This window comes from Cebus imitator, unplaced genomic scaffold (genome assembly GCF_001604975.1).
Source record: "Cebus imitator isolate Cc_AM_T3 unplaced genomic scaffold, Cebus_imitator-1.0 Scaffold533, whole genome shotgun sequence".
In the NCBI taxonomy this organism is placed as follows: domain Eukaryota; kingdom Metazoa; phylum Chordata; class Mammalia; order Primates; family Cebidae; genus Cebus; species Cebus imitator.
In genome coordinates, this window is record NW_016107848.1 from 1183491 (window position 1) to 1200726 (window position 17236).

At 38.9% G+C, this 17236-nt stretch overlaps 2 protein-coding genes across 7 annotated transcripts in view; both read right to left on the reverse strand.

Moving 5' to 3' along the window:
- Positions 1-2136, reverse strand: part of CER1 (cerberus 1, DAN family BMP antagonist) — a 3310-nt gene extending 1174 nt beyond the window's left edge. The window contains exon 1 of the mRNA XM_017514668.2: positions 1578-2136. Coding sequence (XP_017370157.1) covers positions 1578-2084 — 507 coding nt within the window. The 5' untranslated portion in view covers positions 2085-2136. The remainder of the gene's footprint in view (positions 1-1577) is intronic.
- Positions 2137-11929: 9793 nt separating this feature from the next.
- Positions 11930-17236, reverse strand: part of FREM1 (FRAS1 related extracellular matrix 1) — a 162134-nt gene continuing 156827 nt past the window's right edge. For 3 of the 6 annotated variants that reach the window (XM_017514683.2, XM_017514684.2, XM_017514686.2), the window contains one exon: positions 11930-16098. In XM_017514683.2, coding sequence (XP_017370172.1) covers positions 15899-16098 — 200 coding nt within the window. In that variant the 3' untranslated portion in view covers positions 11930-15898. The remainder of the gene's footprint in view (positions 16099-17236) is intronic. The other 3 variants (XM_037733497.1, XM_017514689.2, XM_017514688.2) reach the window with 1 other exon arrangement.

A 17236-nucleotide genomic window follows, 5' to 3' on the forward strand; every position in this document is an offset into this window, starting at 1 on the left:
TTTTTAGTAGAGATGGGGTCTCACCACATTGACCAGGCTGGTCTCAAATTCCTGACCTTGTGATCCGCCCACCTTGGCCTCCAAAAGTGCTGGGATTACAGGCGTGAGCCATTGCACCAGCACATGCCTTACCTTTTTATTCCTCACAGTACTTTGTGCGTAGTAGGCTCCCAACACATATTTGTTAAATTGATTGTAGATCAGAACACTACAGTTTTAATTCTATCCTATTTTGCAATACCTGCAGTACATTCAAGTCTATGAAGTTCTGTGCAAACAGAGTTGCAATGCATATGCCTGCAAATCATTGTGCATTACATCACCTTTACCTCTCATAACACCAATCACCTAGCTTTATGTTCCTTTCAAAATACGTAAGAGTCAAATATCTTAATTTTAATTTAATTAGCAATAGCATTCAAAAGAAGGATTTCAAAGGAAATTTGATTGCCTGATTCTTATGAGTAATTTTCTAATTGTACGTGGCCAACAGAGTAGTCATTATTATTTGATAATTGACTTGACTTGTCATTGCTACATATCCTTGCCTTTTCTGGCAGAATACTTAACTGCCTTGCACAGTCAATTGCCCTATACGACTGCTTGCAATAAGCATTACTGGGTAGCATTACTGGACTGGAAAAATTTTACTCTACCCTGCACTGTTTTTGGTTCAATATCTTCATGTTTAAGGACCTGATGCAAGCTCTCAATTTTAATTTAACATTTGGAATGTAGATATTGCCAGAACTGGAGGAAGTGGACAGTAGGATGCCCCTGTGTCTTAATAGCAAGGAACTGATCATAATAACTGCAAATCAGCCAACACAACATGAATCAGGATAAAGGTACTTCTAAGGGGAGGAAATATGATCTCACATCAAGATTGATTTTTTTGAAAGCTCGTATGAGAAAATAAGTTAAACAAAATCTTTTTTTTTTTTGCTATTGTAATACTAGAAATGAGATGATAACTTTTGCCTGAGAACTTCAACATACTTTGAGGTTGTGATATAGCTTTAACAAGCTATTAAAGAAGCCCCTCATAAGCCTATAAAGTAGTTAAGTATGAAATGTGGGGATTAAGGCCATGGTAAACGGATATGAGAATGTTTGGGGAGGAGTCCAATGAACCCCACCTCATCAACAAATGGAGTTGACCTGCTCATCTACATACTAATAGAGTGCAGAAAGATAGCTACAGAGGAGTTCTGGTGATTACTCTAAATTCTCAGTTTCCTAACTGAGGGTACAGTATGATTTACCTCTTTGAGTAGATCACCTCCAGTGCAAAAATAAATAAATAAAACAAAGCTCTGTGTCTTCAATGTGAATGATGACTGATATTGACAGTATCCTCATAACATTCTTGCAGCATTTCCAGAATGCCAAGAAAAAAAATGGAAAGATTAGACGAAAACTTGACCTTTGCCGAATCCTGTGATAAATGCCCAAGGACCAAATCTGTAGTTAAGCTAGACTCTGGCTCCCGACAGCCTTTTCTCCTACTCTCCATCCATCCCAGCTGTCCACCACCACCTGCAAACCTTTATCTGCTCTCCCCTCAGACTACATACCTGGCTGAAGGGCACTGTCCTGCAGGTCTCCCAGTGTATTTCATGGCTTTTGATGGGCAAGATGACCCCCTGAGAAGCCGGACTTTTTCTGAACATGAAGTGGTGCCAGAATTTCTTGGCTTCTTCCCCACGAGGAGATTTCTCCATTTTCATCCCATCTATTGGCTGGATGAAGGACTGGGTCCCAGGTGGGAGGTGCTCACTATCTGAGTCCCTGGATGGGCGCATGTCTCTCTCAGGCTTCTTCCAGAACCTGCCAAATCTGGACAGCATCTTCTCTCTCTGCCTCTGGCCTTCCCCCGCAGGGCTGGTGCCTACAAGGTGTGGCACTGCAACAAACAGATCTGGCTTTTCCTCAGCCTCCTCATGGTTACCTACAGGGAGCTCTCTTTGATTCCTCTGTAGGAGTACAGGGGAAAGAGAACTCTGGTTCTGGTGGCCATCCTGGTGCCGTGTGGCCTTTCCTAGAGGCAGGAGTACCAGCAGCTGAAATAAGAGGAGATGCATGCTGTCAGGAGTCCAAGCTTCTTTTGTAAATAACACAACCCAAAGGAGAGGCTCATTCCTGCAGGACTGGGAACAAGGAATTTGTATATATAGATAACCTGACTGGTGGGATGGGAAGCCAGGTGGTCAGTAGCCTGTAGAGCAAACACATTTATTGTTTGCTTGAATTATGTAGTGCTAATGGCCTCCTGCCTTCACTTCGGTTTTGTGTACTTTAAAAGGCCCCAGTGAAAGCCTGGGACCCAGGGGGTAATTAGCTGAAAGTTCAGCTGTGTCTGAGGCTTAAAGAGCAGTATTAGCAAAAACAACATATTCTTTGCCTAAATTTCCCATGGCTGTTGTCAGAAGGACTAGAGTCAACTCACATTTGCTGTGCATCTGCATCGCGCTGGAATAGAGTAGACAAGACATGTTGCTGTGAGAGAAGTATAGTGGATAACAATTAGACATTTAGAAAAAGCCCAGGTCTTTAGGAAGGCTATACACACACACATACACACACACACACACACACACACACACACACACACACACACACAAAGAAGTATATCAAAATTGTAAGGAAGAGAAAGGAAGAGCTAGAAGGATGTTAATTTTTTTGAGCAAGGGATGTATTGCCTCTTACATGTGAATTGGAGTTATTGATTTTTGAATGATAACTCAGGGAATACAGTCTCCTTTCCACACATGGAAACTCACAATTCCCAAGTTAATCCTCTCACATTAAGAATCAATTACTGGGTGCTAAATTTCACAACTGGTCAGTCATCAGATAAACTCTTCCAATTGTTCACATATTTCTCAGCAGGATACCACGTAGTAGATTGACAGCTCATCAGTCCTCAGTGAGGATGGGAAATGTCTCCCTCCAGCCATCCTATCGATTTTTTTTCTTTAAAAAAAGAGCTAGACATGAGAACGTGGATTCTAAGAACCAGGTTTGATAACTTTGGGCATGAAGTTGGCTAGTCAGTTTCTTACCTTATTGAATCCACATCATCTCCCCTTATTTTACACTAATTAATGGCCAGGCTAAACAAAGATTGAGACAAATAAGGATCTTCAGGAATCAAAGGGAAAATTTAAAAATAACTATCATTCAAAACTATCATGAATCAGCCTAGGATACAAAAAGAAACATGTCCACAAAACTGAAACCCAGAACAGAGTCCAATCAGCCTACCACATGATTCAAACAGTATTTCCATTGGGAAGCAATGCAATATCTGCTTTTGTTTCTCCCCTTTTAATTCAATCACTATATTCCTTGCTTTCAGTGACACAAATAGTCCTGGAACGTGTTCCCCCTTCTTTGTCAACACTGATTAAGCTTTCTTTCACTATGTTGTCCAAGCTGGTCTGAAACTGTTGACCTCAAGCCATCCTCTTGCCTCTGCCTCCCAAAGTGCCTAGATTATAGGTGTCAGGCCCTGTGCTATGTCAACATTTTTTTAAATTGGCTGCTATTTGAATTTCTTAATTACCCTCAGCCATCGAATGCTATAGGCTTTCCAGGGCCAGTCTCTAGGCCTCCTGGTATAAACATGGTGTGGAAGCCAGCCATGATATCTTTCCTGAGACCTTTTAAATGTTACTTTTCAGGAACTGAAATTCCATTGCTATCGATCAGAGTATCTAGTATTTCCCCAAACTAAAGACTATCTCAGAAATTCTATCTCAGGTCTCAGTTTGCTTGGCTCTGGAATTATTGAACATAAAATACAGTTGAGATAATTCCTGTTGAACTGAAATTTGTAGAAGACTCACTTTTTGTGTTAAGAATCATTTTAGATACTGGTAGATGATTGAAAAATGAGTGAAACTTTGTCCCTGCCCTCTAGTAGGTTAGACAGCCTAGTAGTATTTATTATGCATCATCTAACTTTATTATATAAAATCATCTATAGGAATGTCAGTTATCCATTTTTCACTTTTCTGTAGTCCTAAACTTCCCTTCATCTGATTCTAATTTTGGTCCTTGTAAGTGCCATTTAAAAATCACTCAAAGAGAATATCTTTTTGCTGTTCTGTCACTTATTTTGAAAAAATGTGCAAGTATCTTGAAATATTCTCCCTACCCCCATTAGTAAATACCACCCCTGAAAAGTACATCTAGCAAAGGCAAGCCTCTGAGATGGGAACTATGAAACATAAGCCTATCTCCAACCTCTGTCTTTTTCAGCCGAAGGCAATGACTATCACCTTTCACCACCACATCTATTCATCAGTTCTAAAGCCATCGATACGTTATGTGTGCATAATTATGTATGTATAACATGTAATACATGTATCATATAATACATTATAATCTACTCTTAAGAACATAAATGAATATTTTGTAGCTTTTGCTAAAACATGCTGCCTCTGTTGGTCTTCCATTGATACAGGCATCTGGCTACCTCCCAATTTGGATGAGCCAAATGGAAATGGAAGTAGGTCTGGAGGGGGTCTCAGATACAGTAGGAAGCTTTCGTGAGGAGACAGAATCACCAATTATTAGTGCACTTGTTACCAAATGCCACAGGGACGGCTAGGCCTGAGCGTATATGAGTGAGCCCAAGCCTGCTAAGCCCACTTCCTGGGCCAACCCTAGACATGCATGAGAACCAGAGTGGTCAATTCCAGAATCCATTCATTTCCATTTACAAGTCAGACTCTCAGCATAATCTGATGGTTTTCAACTTGACCTGGGTTTCTTAAGCACTAAGATATCTTCAGGAACTCTAAAGGACCTCAAGAAGATACCAAAATTAAAAAATGTTTTCATATGACACTTTTACAAAATGTACAAGAAAAGAGGGCATGAGCCCCGCCACTCAAGACATGTTGCGATGGTTTGTCTCCTTTTCAGAGCTCCCCAGTGTGCCTGTGAGAAGACAGCAACAGCTACATTTTCTGCCTGTCTTAGAGACTCTCAGAAGACAGTTAAAAAGAAAGCTGGTACTCTCCAAGGACGAACAGAGAGGCTAAGTTCTTCCCTGAAAGCCCGTCTTAAATCAACAAAAGGTGAGAGGCAGTGTTGAGGTGGGGGATGGACATTAGAGTTAAAGAGGAAAACTCAGAGCTGGAAAAGGACATTTGGTTGAAGGATTCAGTGACAATCTGTGTGGGAAACATGCCACTCCCTCACCACTACCTTTCTTTTCAAAACACAGAATAGCAATCACATCATGGAAGATTAGATTATTTTTTAAACTCAAAAGAAGACAGGCTCTTTTTTCTTATTTTCCAAGAAATAAGGAAAAGGGAACATTAGGATATATGATTTCCCCTTAAACCTTTTAATGAACAATTTAATTAATTATTCAAAATGCAGATTTCCTCCTCCCCTTTCCCTGGAAACATGTGAGGAAGAGCTGCATTCCACAGAGCTGCTCCTTTGACTGGACTAATTCATTGATTCTCACAGCGCATATCTGAACGCCAGCTCTGTGCTAGGAACTGGAGATAAGTAGTGACAGTGTCTTTGTTCCGGTTCAGGTCTAGTGGATTTTGCAATCTATAGGGACAGCCTATTATGTTCAAAATAAGTTTTACAAAGAAAATTTAGGCCAGGCATGGTGGCTCATACCTGTAATCCCAGCACTTTGGGAGGCTGAGGCAGGGCGGATCACTTGAGGTCAGGAGTTCGAGACCAGCCTGGCCAACATGGTGAAACCTCATCTCTACTAAAAATACAAAAACTAGCTGGGTGTGGCGGCTGGTACTTGTAATCCCAGCTACTCGGGAGGCTGAGGCAGGAGAATCGCTTGAACCTGGGAAGCGTAGGTTGCAGTGAGCCGAGATTGCGTCACTGCACTCCAGCCTGGGAGACAGAGGGAGACTCTGTCTCAAACAACAACAGCAAAAAGAAAATTTAGGCAGGCATCATTCCTGTACTAATCAGGGACTGTCAGGTAGATCCAAATCCCAAAGACGTAGTGAACTGTATGCTTTCTCTGAGCTAATTTTATTTAATAATAAATATTTGTTGAATTCAAGAAAGCACTGTAGACATGGTGCAGTACATTTCTCTTATTTTTGAGTAGGTAATAAATACACATAGTAACAAAAAATTTAAATAACACACAAAACAATGCACAATGAAAGGTTGTTCTTGCTCTGGCTCCACCTCAGGCTGCCTGTCCTTGCCATGGAGAGAACCATTGCTGTCAGTTTCTTTATTCAATCTTTTAAAATTGTCACCCAAAGATACCAAAATGTGTGACCAGTGGAAAAGGACAAATATCAAATGGTGTAACTGCAGACAAAAAAATCCCCATTTTCGCTTCAAGGCACTGATGCCTAGATTGTCTTTTAAAGATTAGTTTATTCTGTCTGTAGTTTCAGTGATCTCACCGCCCTCTGTCCAAAACACTCCCAATACCATTGAGAAGTATTTTGACGTATTGGGGGTATTTTATTTTTTGCAACTGAGGATGTTTCTAGTACTGTACACCAGTCATGAACAATACCTACATGTGTCTAATCAGTTGCATACCAAGAACGCAGAGAGGGCTCCTGCAAATCTGAGAATTAGGCCAAGGCAGCATGAGCTGTCCCTCACCATGTGCTGCACCTTCCCACCTGTCCATCCATCCCCGGTGCCTGTGTCTATACTTACAGTCAGTTCAGGACGCAGTCACCAGTGCATTGCCTCTGTCGTTCTCCTTTTTCCTCAACTTTAAAATTTACCTTGTCTGTTTTTCCTTCTGTAGATAGCTGATCTCAGAGCTAAGTAATGTCAGTGGAAGTATCTCTGGACTTGTGGCCCAAAAAAACTAGATGATTCCTTGATCTGCAGTACAGCTTGTAAACTCTATGACGTCAGGCACTTAACTTGATGTCCCTGAATGTCTGCAGAGACCATTTACTTGCCCTGTCTTCCTCATTTAGGCCCCTGTCTTTCTTTTCACCCTGAATCTTACTATCATCCTGGGTGGCTTCAGTGTCCATGTGGCTGGGTTTGACCATTAGCATGCCATCAGTATCCCATGGAAGTCCTATTCAATACCCTGGCTGAAATCTGACCACCCTCGTGCCAGGTGGCCTGCCTACACCCATTACATTCTGATCCCTGTTACTACCAAGAACAGCTCCACTCTAAACTGTGAATCTCACATTCCACTCTTTCATAACAACATTTCAGTTCCTACAGCATCTGACCCTACTTCATCCCTGTGATACTACTACCACCATTGTCATGAAATAATTTTTGACTGAACATTTAACATCTATCTCTACTTCAGATTTTAAAGTCCATAAAAGTAGGATCTGTTTAGTCATCAGCTAAGACTGTAGCACAGCCTTTCACATAGTAAATTCCCTGAAATGTTCATTTAATAATGAATGAATTATGTAATTAATTGACTAACATACATAAATTCTTTGTCTTCATTTTCTTTCCTATCCAGCTTGGATTCCATGGTCCATCACTTCAAACTTTTACAATATTTCTAACTCTCTAGTCCCTTTTTTGTTCTCTCACACCCATCTAATAGAAGTCCAACACTGGAGCCAGGCATGGTGGCTCACTCCTGTAATCCTAGCACTTCAGGAGGTCGAGACGGGTGGATCATCTGAGGTAGGAGTTCGAGACTAACCTGGCAAATACGGTGAAATCCTGTCTCTACCAGAAATACAAAAATTAGCCAGATATGGTGGCACCTGCCTTTAATCCCAGCTACTTTGGAGGCTGAGGCATGAGATAATCTCTTGAGCCCGGGAGGCAGAGGCTGAAGTGAGCTGAGATTGCACCACTGTACTCCAGACTGGGCAACAGTGAGAGACTGTCTCAAAACAATAACAACAACAACAGAAAGTCTGACCCTGAAAACACCCAGCTGTTCATCTTCTCTGGGCCCACACCTGGAATCGGAGATGCTTTCAGAAACCCAGACAAAATGGCTAAAAATTGATTCTATACAAATTGCCTTCTGTCTCAGCAGAACCCTCAACTCTGCTTAGCAATCTTTCTCATTCCTCTACTTAACTCACTCTTCATTTTCCATGTAGGTTAGTGAAAATCTTCTCTAATTATCTTAAACCATTGACTTCTCTGCCTCTTCCATTGTTTTCAATAAATGACCCCTTTTTCTGCAGAGAAAAATAAAAGCTATCAGATAAGTCAGTCTCCTCACATTTGACCATCAAACCGTACCAGTTCGTTTCTCCTTTCCACTCTGCTCTTGGAATCACATCCTTTCCAACCAACTTTACTCAATAGTCGACCCCGAATTGTCAACCCTTTGCATTCCACTGGATGCTTTTATATAATGTTCGATCATTTTTCAAATTTTCTTAATTCCATAGAAGGCTTCAGGTTCTGCACTTCAGTGTTGTCTTCCGCCTTTACCAGTCAAATATTGGGAAGCTTTATCCCAACCCACCTCTACTTTCTCACATCCACTCTTGATCTACAAGGGAGACATCTCATCCATGCTACTGAGATTCATTTGGGACTCTGAAAAGCCAGGTTCCTTCTTGATTCAGCCCTTCAGTGATTACTTGGACTTGGCTTAATTTGGGTACGTGCACATCTTCCTAACAAGGAGGAGAGGACTTCTCAAGGGCAGGGAGTATGTTTGCTGGAGACCACCCTGTCAGCAACTTCGAGAAAAGGGATTTTGTTTAATGCATTTTTCTGTTTCTCTTCCATTCCTGGTCTCTCACTCTACATTTAGGAGGTGAATCAATGTTTGTTTTAACATAGTGAATCCAATAAAAATGTGAGAGGAAGCTTCTGACATAGGCCCTTGTTACATTTTACTTTCTAAGAAGTATCTCTTTGTCCTGGAGAATTTATCCTTGATTCTCTGTGTTTAGATTCTATTTTAAAATCAAATTTCCATTGAATCTGGGACTAAACCATTCTTCATTTCCCAGCCTGGCCACAGTCTCAGAGCAGGCCTTTGAACATTGTCACACCAGCCACAGTTCCCAGGCATGTCTCCCCTGAAGGATAATCACACTCCTAAAAGAGGTAATTCATGCCAGAGGACTACATGTCTGTTGGGTAACTTTATGCAGCTTGTAAATTGTTTTACTCCAGTTGGAGCATGGGGGTGGTGTATCACCAACAGAAATGAGTGTAGGGGGCATCTGTCTGAAAACTGTTCCCCCACTGGCCACCTTGCCAGTTTCTGCTTATACAATGCAGGCAGCTTGGGGGAACCATATTGTCCCTATGAGCTCATAACACATGGACAAATGATTAAAAACACATGGAAAACAGTTCCACAGCTAAGCTAAAATTCAGATGGGAATGGAAAATCAACTTGCAAAGCTTTCAACTGACTCAGGGCCAAATGTAGGACAGAATGTGAGGAGAAGTTGCCAAAAGAGAGGAAAGTTGGGGAAAAAAGCAAGTCATGGATAGGAAACCTAAAACAATGACGCCTTGTATTGACAACGCTTCTCTAAGGCTCTCCAAGAGTAGTACCAAATTCAACTCTTTGGAAATATTAAGGCCCTCATTTTGTGAAAGAGTTTGGACAGATTTATATTTTCTACCCTCTATAAACAAGAGTTGGCTTGACTATCTTGGCAACACCTAGGCAGAAACATAATCTTAAGTATCTTAAGTAAGTAACATAAATATTAAAGGATTACACATTTTTCCTCCGAGGTGTGGGAATTAAGTAACAAGGTGGCATGAGGCAAACTGTGAAAAATTGTGACAATAAAATGAAAAGCAAAGCACAACTTTCCAGCCAGGGTTTGCCTTCTGCTGGCACCTGATGCTGGGCCCAGGTTTGCCATCAAGCTGGCAGGCCTTAGTCACATTTGCAAAAGTTCAACTTGGTTCAAGTCTGAAACTCTAAGAAGCCTGTTATTTGTGTCTAGTCACTAAAATGACCCCAGTGAGTCTACTGGGTAGGAAATCTGTAAGCAAGAAAATAATTTACTGGGAGCCAGTCCCTGCTGGGCCATTCTGTTTAGCTTCTGCCTGAATCCTTAGTAACTCCTACGTACACCGAACCACCTTTCTCTCTGATGAGCACCACTTAGACCTGTAAGTGTTGATTTGGGGCATGATTTGCAAACACAGGCCTCCTCAATATATGCAACAAATGTGTTCCTTCAATGCTGAATGTAAAAGAAAATTTTGAAAATGTGGCTCCATAGAGAAGCTATGCTCTTTGGGTGATAGAAAATAACTATCACCCAGGTCCAAGCCATTAACAAAGCAAATAGGGTCATCCTTTCTGTCCTGTGAAAAAACGATTCCCTAATTTATCTCTCTTTAGAATAAGAGTTGTGTATCAATGATCATAACTCTCATTAGTCCTTTAGAAAGGACTCCCTTAGTCATCTGGATTCCTCCAAAAACTGAAAACATTTCCATATTGAACACAAACATCCAGCCTGCAGCAGAGTTCTCACTTGTGATATGGCAAGTTACAAGCCTAATTCTCCCACCCCCAGCTCCTTCTTCCTGCTAAGGTTGGTTACTGGTGAGAACAAGCACTGCTTAAAGTTGTCACCCTATTCCAAGTGTGGTCAGTACTATTCCACAGTAGTCAAAAAACATATTTTATATGACTTAAATCCTTTAAAATTTATGGATTTTATTTATTCTTACTTTATGTCCCAGAATATGGTCTGCCTAGTAAATGTGTCACATGCTCTTGAAAAGAATGTACACTCTGCTGTTGTTGGGCAGAATACTCTATAAATTTCATTTAAGTTCACTTTGTTAATAGCGTCCATACTTCTGTACTCTCACTGATTTTCTGCCTACTTGTTTCAACAATTATTGAGAAAGACGTATTGACATTTCTGACTGTAAGTAGAGATTTATCTATTTCTCTTTGAAGTTCTACCACCTTTTGCTTCATGTGTTTTAAAACTTTGTTATTAGTAGGCTGGTCACAGTGGCTAATGCCTGTAATCCCAACACTATTGGAGGCAAAGGTGGGCAGATTACCTGAGGTCAGTAGTTCACCAGCCTGGCCAACATGGTGAAACCCCGTCTCTTCTAAAAACACAAAAATTAGCCAGGCGTGGTGGCGGGCACGACCTACTCAGAAGGCTGTAATCCCAGCTACTTGGGAGGCTGAGGCAGGAAAATCACTTGAACCTGGAAGGCAGAGGTTGCAGTGAGACAAGACCTTGCTATTGCACTTCAGTCTGGGCAACAAGAGCGAAACTCCATCTCAAAAAAACAAAACAAAACAAAACAACTTTGTTATTAGTACATAAATGTTTAGAATTATTATGTTCTCTTGAGGTATTGACCCACTAACACTATGAAATAAGCTTCTTTGTTCTTGGCAATATTCTTTGCTCTAAAACTTGCTGTCTCTGATATTAATCTAGCCACTCCAGCTTTCTTTTGACTAGTTTTATAGTATGGTATATCTTTTTCCGTTCTTTCACTTTTAATGTGTTTATATTTAAAGTATGTTCCTTGTCGGCAGCATATAGTTGGGTTTGAACATTTTTTTTCTGTAGGATAAATTGAGATTGATTGCTTTTGGAAAGCAAAAATACAGATGGGGATAGAAGCAAAAGGTGAACTCGTATGTCATTGCTTGGAAAAAGTGATGCAGGTTACCATGAGGCCTTTAATGGAAGTGTTGGTTGATTTTTGTTCCTTTCTGTCTTAAGATAAACTAAACTTTATTGCCTAGAAGAACGTAAGACTTATAAAAACTGCTCAAAAGGAAGTTATACGTGTAAGTTATAAGGATAGTATATTCATTTCCCGCACAATCCTGTTCTAAAGGCTTGTAAAATTAATTTTGAGAAAATCATGGTGTTCTGTACATTACAGACATCCAGACACACGTTGCCCTTAGTAATAGTCCCCCTGTGATTGATGGAGAGAAAGGAGAGGAAGATAAATAAAATAGTACTATAAATTTAAAATATGTCAAATCAGCATTTCATTCCCTTTAACCAATTATATAAACAAATAAACAAAAATCCGGGTGAGACATGGGGCAAAGACAGAAATATATCTTGGATGAGCAAGATAAATATACAGTTACATCAACCCATTTCTAGCTTTTAAAAATACATTTTATATGGTGATTTTAACCACATTTTTATTGAGATACACTTTATATAACATTTACCATTTAAAACTGCATACTTCAGTGGTTTTCAGTATATTCACTGTTTCTGTAATTACCACTATAAAACTCCAAAATATTTCCATCACCTCAAAAAGAAACCCAGTACCTACTGGTAGTTAGTCCCAATCCTCTTCCCCCACCTAGAAATCACTAATCTATTTTCTATCTTCATAGATTTGTCTATTCTGAACATTTAATATAAATGGAATCACAAAATATGTGACCCTTTCTGTCTGCCTTTTGCTTATGATAGTGTTTTCAAGTATATGGTGAATGTTATAATACTTATTATTCAAAGACGAGTGTATTTTACTTGAATATAATAAAACCATCTGCTCAGAATGCTGATAGATATGTGGAATAATTAGAAAAAATTCAGGTTAAGGTTTGGAAGGCCTCACTTCTAGTGCTGATTTCTTCACACAGTAACTTTCCCTGTTGTAACATGAGATTATTAATAAAGATGATATCAAAGATATCTCTCTTTAATTTCTGTTACTCCAGGAATCCCTAAGATATAAAGACATGTACTCCTCATTTTGGAAAGAGTAATTGTTACAAAATTAACTAGATATAGAAACTTTAGTTTCTAACTTGATTCTGGAGACAGAAAATTTGGGAAAGCTGCTATCAATAACACTTTGACCTAATTAAAATTTAGGAAGTTAATATCAATTTCTTAACCAAGAGAAAAATATAACAAACTTCAGCCTGAGCTGTTTGTATCTGGAAAAGGGATAATGTAATCACTGATTTTCACTGTGACTTCCTCCCTGATAAAAAGCTTCAGGCGTAAAATGCTATTATAAATTTGCATATATGCGGTATGCTTTTATACTTTTATGTTTCTATCTTATTCCCTACAATATCTCCAGTATCTGGAACAATGTCAGTTGCATGCTTGGCATGCCATGTTCAGTATTTGTCAAATGAATGGTGGTCGCATGTAGGGATACATGGAAGCCATACAACTAAAGGCTGGTCTGACCAGCAAAGATAAAAAACATGTTGACTTTTCTCCTCCATTCTTGCTAAATAGCATCATTAAAATCTAAAATTCCATGTGTCCCCAGGAATAAGATAAAATGTTAAAAGCTAAAGAAAAGTGTCTTGGAACTTAAATTTCTTTTATTAATTTTGATACAACACTAGATACAGTACATTTAATATGCTGCTTTGTTGCAGAAATTAATCAGCACCAGTCTATGGTTTAAATTATACAGAACCATAGTGTAAATTAAAATATGTGCATATCTTTCTGGCTGTATTAAAAATAAACAAAAACCAAAATCAAATTAAAGCTGTGTGTTTGTTAAAGACCAAACAATCAAAAGATTTTGAAAAGCTAGGTACTATTGAGCTGGATTGATGCCCCTTGATACAGGGGGCCTTTTCCTGAGTTGGTATTGAAGTTTGGAGAGAAGAGCTGTACCTTCAGCTGGGTCCTTCTTAATGCTTTCCTTCCTAGCTACCATTAGTTCCCATCCTTTCCACTGAACCCTTCTCACCTTTCTCTCCTTTTCTCTCTTGTAATTTCTCATTCCCATTCTATCCATTACTCCATTTCCTTCCTTCCCACTCCCATCAGAAACTATCAATCAAAGCAGAGGGAACCTTGACAATCATTTATTTTTCTCCCCCTGAGTCAAAGTTCAATTGTAAGAATAAAAGGAAGGTTTGATGAATACTGCCCACCACTCAGACTTTGTCAAATTTCTATTTTTACCTTCTTAAAATGACTTGAATTTTCCAACTTGATTAATGCTTTCACAATCAGGAATGTTTTTAAATATTCTTGTAGTATTTCTAATTGTTTTAAAAATCAAAACACTCGCTCTTTATACTTACATTTGCAATTAGTTCAGTGTCATTTATCATTTATATTGCAGAAATGTATAATAAATCTGCCATGCTGACCAGATTTTACATAGTTGACATACTTCTAGATTTCCAGTTATAGATGGTTGATATAGTTTTAGAGTTCCAGCAGAGGGAGTGGCCCTTGAATCCCTAATTTCCCAAACTTCTACTTCCTTCCTAGGACTTAACCCTTTAGAAAAATAACTCTTTTTTTCTTTAGCCCAAACCTCACATTTCCATACGGAAGAAGCCAGTGGACCAGAAGGAATTTGACTGGAGCTGGTAAGAGGATGGGTGTAGTATGTTTTGATTAAACTTCCAGAAACTGCTTGTATATCACAGAGAACCTATACATTATGCCAGTCTGGAGCTCACCTGTGTCATCTAAGTTAAGGACCCTCTGACACTACAATTATGTTTAGCTTTAAGTAATAGGCAGAATGTCTGAATCGTATTCCAATCTCTTTGTAAATTTTCTATTAATTATAACCCTGATAAATGAACTGAAATAAAACAAGCTTGTCATGTTTTTGTATCCAGAACTTGAACTGACTTTCTTCAAGCAATTTTAGTGTCTGCAACACTCAAGGTATTTTTATAACAAAACCAGCACCAGAGCTCCCATCTATGTGATAACCCCGTTTTGATTCTGAAGTTACATTGGTGCTCACAGAGCAAGTGACATTTGGCACAACCATATTTCTCAGTAATTATGAAAAGAGAAAAACTTTAAATAAATGTTTCAGACATACAGTTCTAATTTCCTGTAATTAAGGCTTGATTTCAGAAGGGAGTTCTGGTAAGGCTGCAACATACTTCATTGTTACACAAATGTTCCACTCTGCTGAGATTATAAATTTATAAGGTACCTTTCCATTAGAGAATATAGTTAACGTGGCATTTCTGCAAATATTAAAGATTTAAGGGCTCAAAATTGTCTCAAAATCTTTTCCGAGAATGTAGACTTTCAAGGGCTCTGTTTTCAGTATTATTTTTCTCTGTTCATCAGTGCAGTTCATCAGGACACCTCTGAAAAAGTAGTATTTTTCTTCCATATGTCAACCGTCATTCATATATACTCTTTATCTCAAATGTCCTTGAGAAATGCTTGTCAGTACAATAAACACAGAGGAAGAGATTATGTTACTTGAAATTTCTCATGACTCTGTAAGTCTGGGGAAACTCAACCATTAGCTCTAGGATGGTAGAATGCCAACATTCAAATTGGAAAAGGAGATCTGTTTCATGAACAGTGATGGGTAGAACTCTGAAGTACAGGCAGCCCCCTGAATTCTTACATGAACTAGAGCTTTGTAGATGAGCCTCCACCTACGAGATTCTTTCATCTAAAGTCTTTTTCACCATAGAAAATTATTTTTATCCATAGCCACTAATCTTAGATTTCTCATTTAAAGGGCTCCAAAGGTACAACTCTGCAGTTCAACTTTGGTTAAATGAACTAGTAGAGTTAGCTTCACTCAAACTAAAGTGGTGGGAGCACCTGCAATATGTATTTCAGAATAAATTTATTAGAGGTAATGGGACCAAAAATTTTTTTTTTTAAATCCAAGGACCATGAGACTGGTACTGCCTGAGATTTGGAGTAGGGTAAGGGTGGGGGTCTTCTGGAATAAACCAATCTTATGCTTTATAATACCGCTGGCATTTATTGTAAAAGGTATTGAGAGACAAAAATTGTATCTTATCTTGTAAAAAATATTCATTTATCAATATTTCTGGCACTATTAAAAATGTTCCATTTTTACTAGACAGAATCACAAAAGTATACCCAGTCAATCACTCAACAGTTTGTTTTCTATAGAGCAATAGTCGCAGATCCTGTAAATAAATAGGTGACAAATTCCAGGGGGGCACCTGTAGGGCCTGTTATATTTAAACTTTTCTGGAACATACATAATTGTGAGGTTTGGCTCTCCTACAGTCTTTTGTTTGCCATTTCCCTAATCTTTGAACCAAAACACAGCTCTTTCCAGGCTTGGAGTGTTGAGAGAGCCCTCTTCTCCCATTGATGAAGAAGACAGGTTCACCACCGATCCATGCCCAGTGGCCAGCACGCACTTGATCATTCAAACCTAATGTGAACCAAAAGAATGTGCCAATTAATTTTATTGCATTTATACTTAGATATCATCTCCAACTATTGCTCTAAGCTCAGTTCTCACATGCAAATATGGGCCCAGGTTCTAAAACAAGGGATAGGAACTGGGAATACCCTAAGACACAAGGGGTCAGGCAAATCCCAGTTCAATTCTAGCTCTACCACTTACTTGCTAGATGAGTATCTTTGGGCAGGTTACTTAACCTCTCTGAGTTTTAGTTTTCTCATCTAAGGAATGGGCATAAAAATAGTACATTTGGGGTTGTTTTGAGGATTAAATAAGATAATGCATGTAAAGCTCTTGGCATATATAAGTGTTTAACAAATGGCAGCTGTTATTAATACTCATATCATCCTACATGCAGAAGCCCTATCACAGGGAAACAGATATTTTTTGCCTATTCTTCTTCTTCCTCGTTATTTATATTCATATTTGAAAGTAGCTTACTATGTATTATTTTGAGTCGAGAGCTTAAGATGTTTCAATCTGCTACAATTCCAATAAAAAGCAGATTTTCTCAACTTGCCTCTCTACCCCCACTGGCAAATTTTGCAAATTACACTTTAATGTTATAAAGCTTCTGTAATATTTTCTTAGAGAAGCGTTCCCCCACTTACTCTCTTTCATAATAGAAATAAAAAAAGAATAAAATGAGAAAGGAACCCCCTGCCACAGTGTGATCCAACATTCCCCAAATCAAATTTGACCATGAAAACAGTCCTAGATATATAGCATTTTACCTTCCCCCAACTGATTCTCAGTCAGTATTTTTGAGTGGAATCAAATGAAATACTTTTGGTGAGGAATGCCGTATCTTCTTCTGGATTTTTTTCTTGAATTATTGATTAGATGACATGATGCCTAAGCATATTGTGAGGACAGAGCCTTACAATGAGTCATTCTGGATGCAGAGAAAACTTATCTTCCAGCCCTGTCCGTTAATATTCAGATCATTTCTGACTTTAGGGACCTACTGAGTACTACAGAAATATTGAAAAGTTAAGAGAGGGAACTGTTATAGATTATTCAAATACAATGACTCTAAAGAGAAGTAGTGGGAATATTGACTTTGATATGCCCTGAAAATTCTATTTCTAAAGTGGTTTAAAAA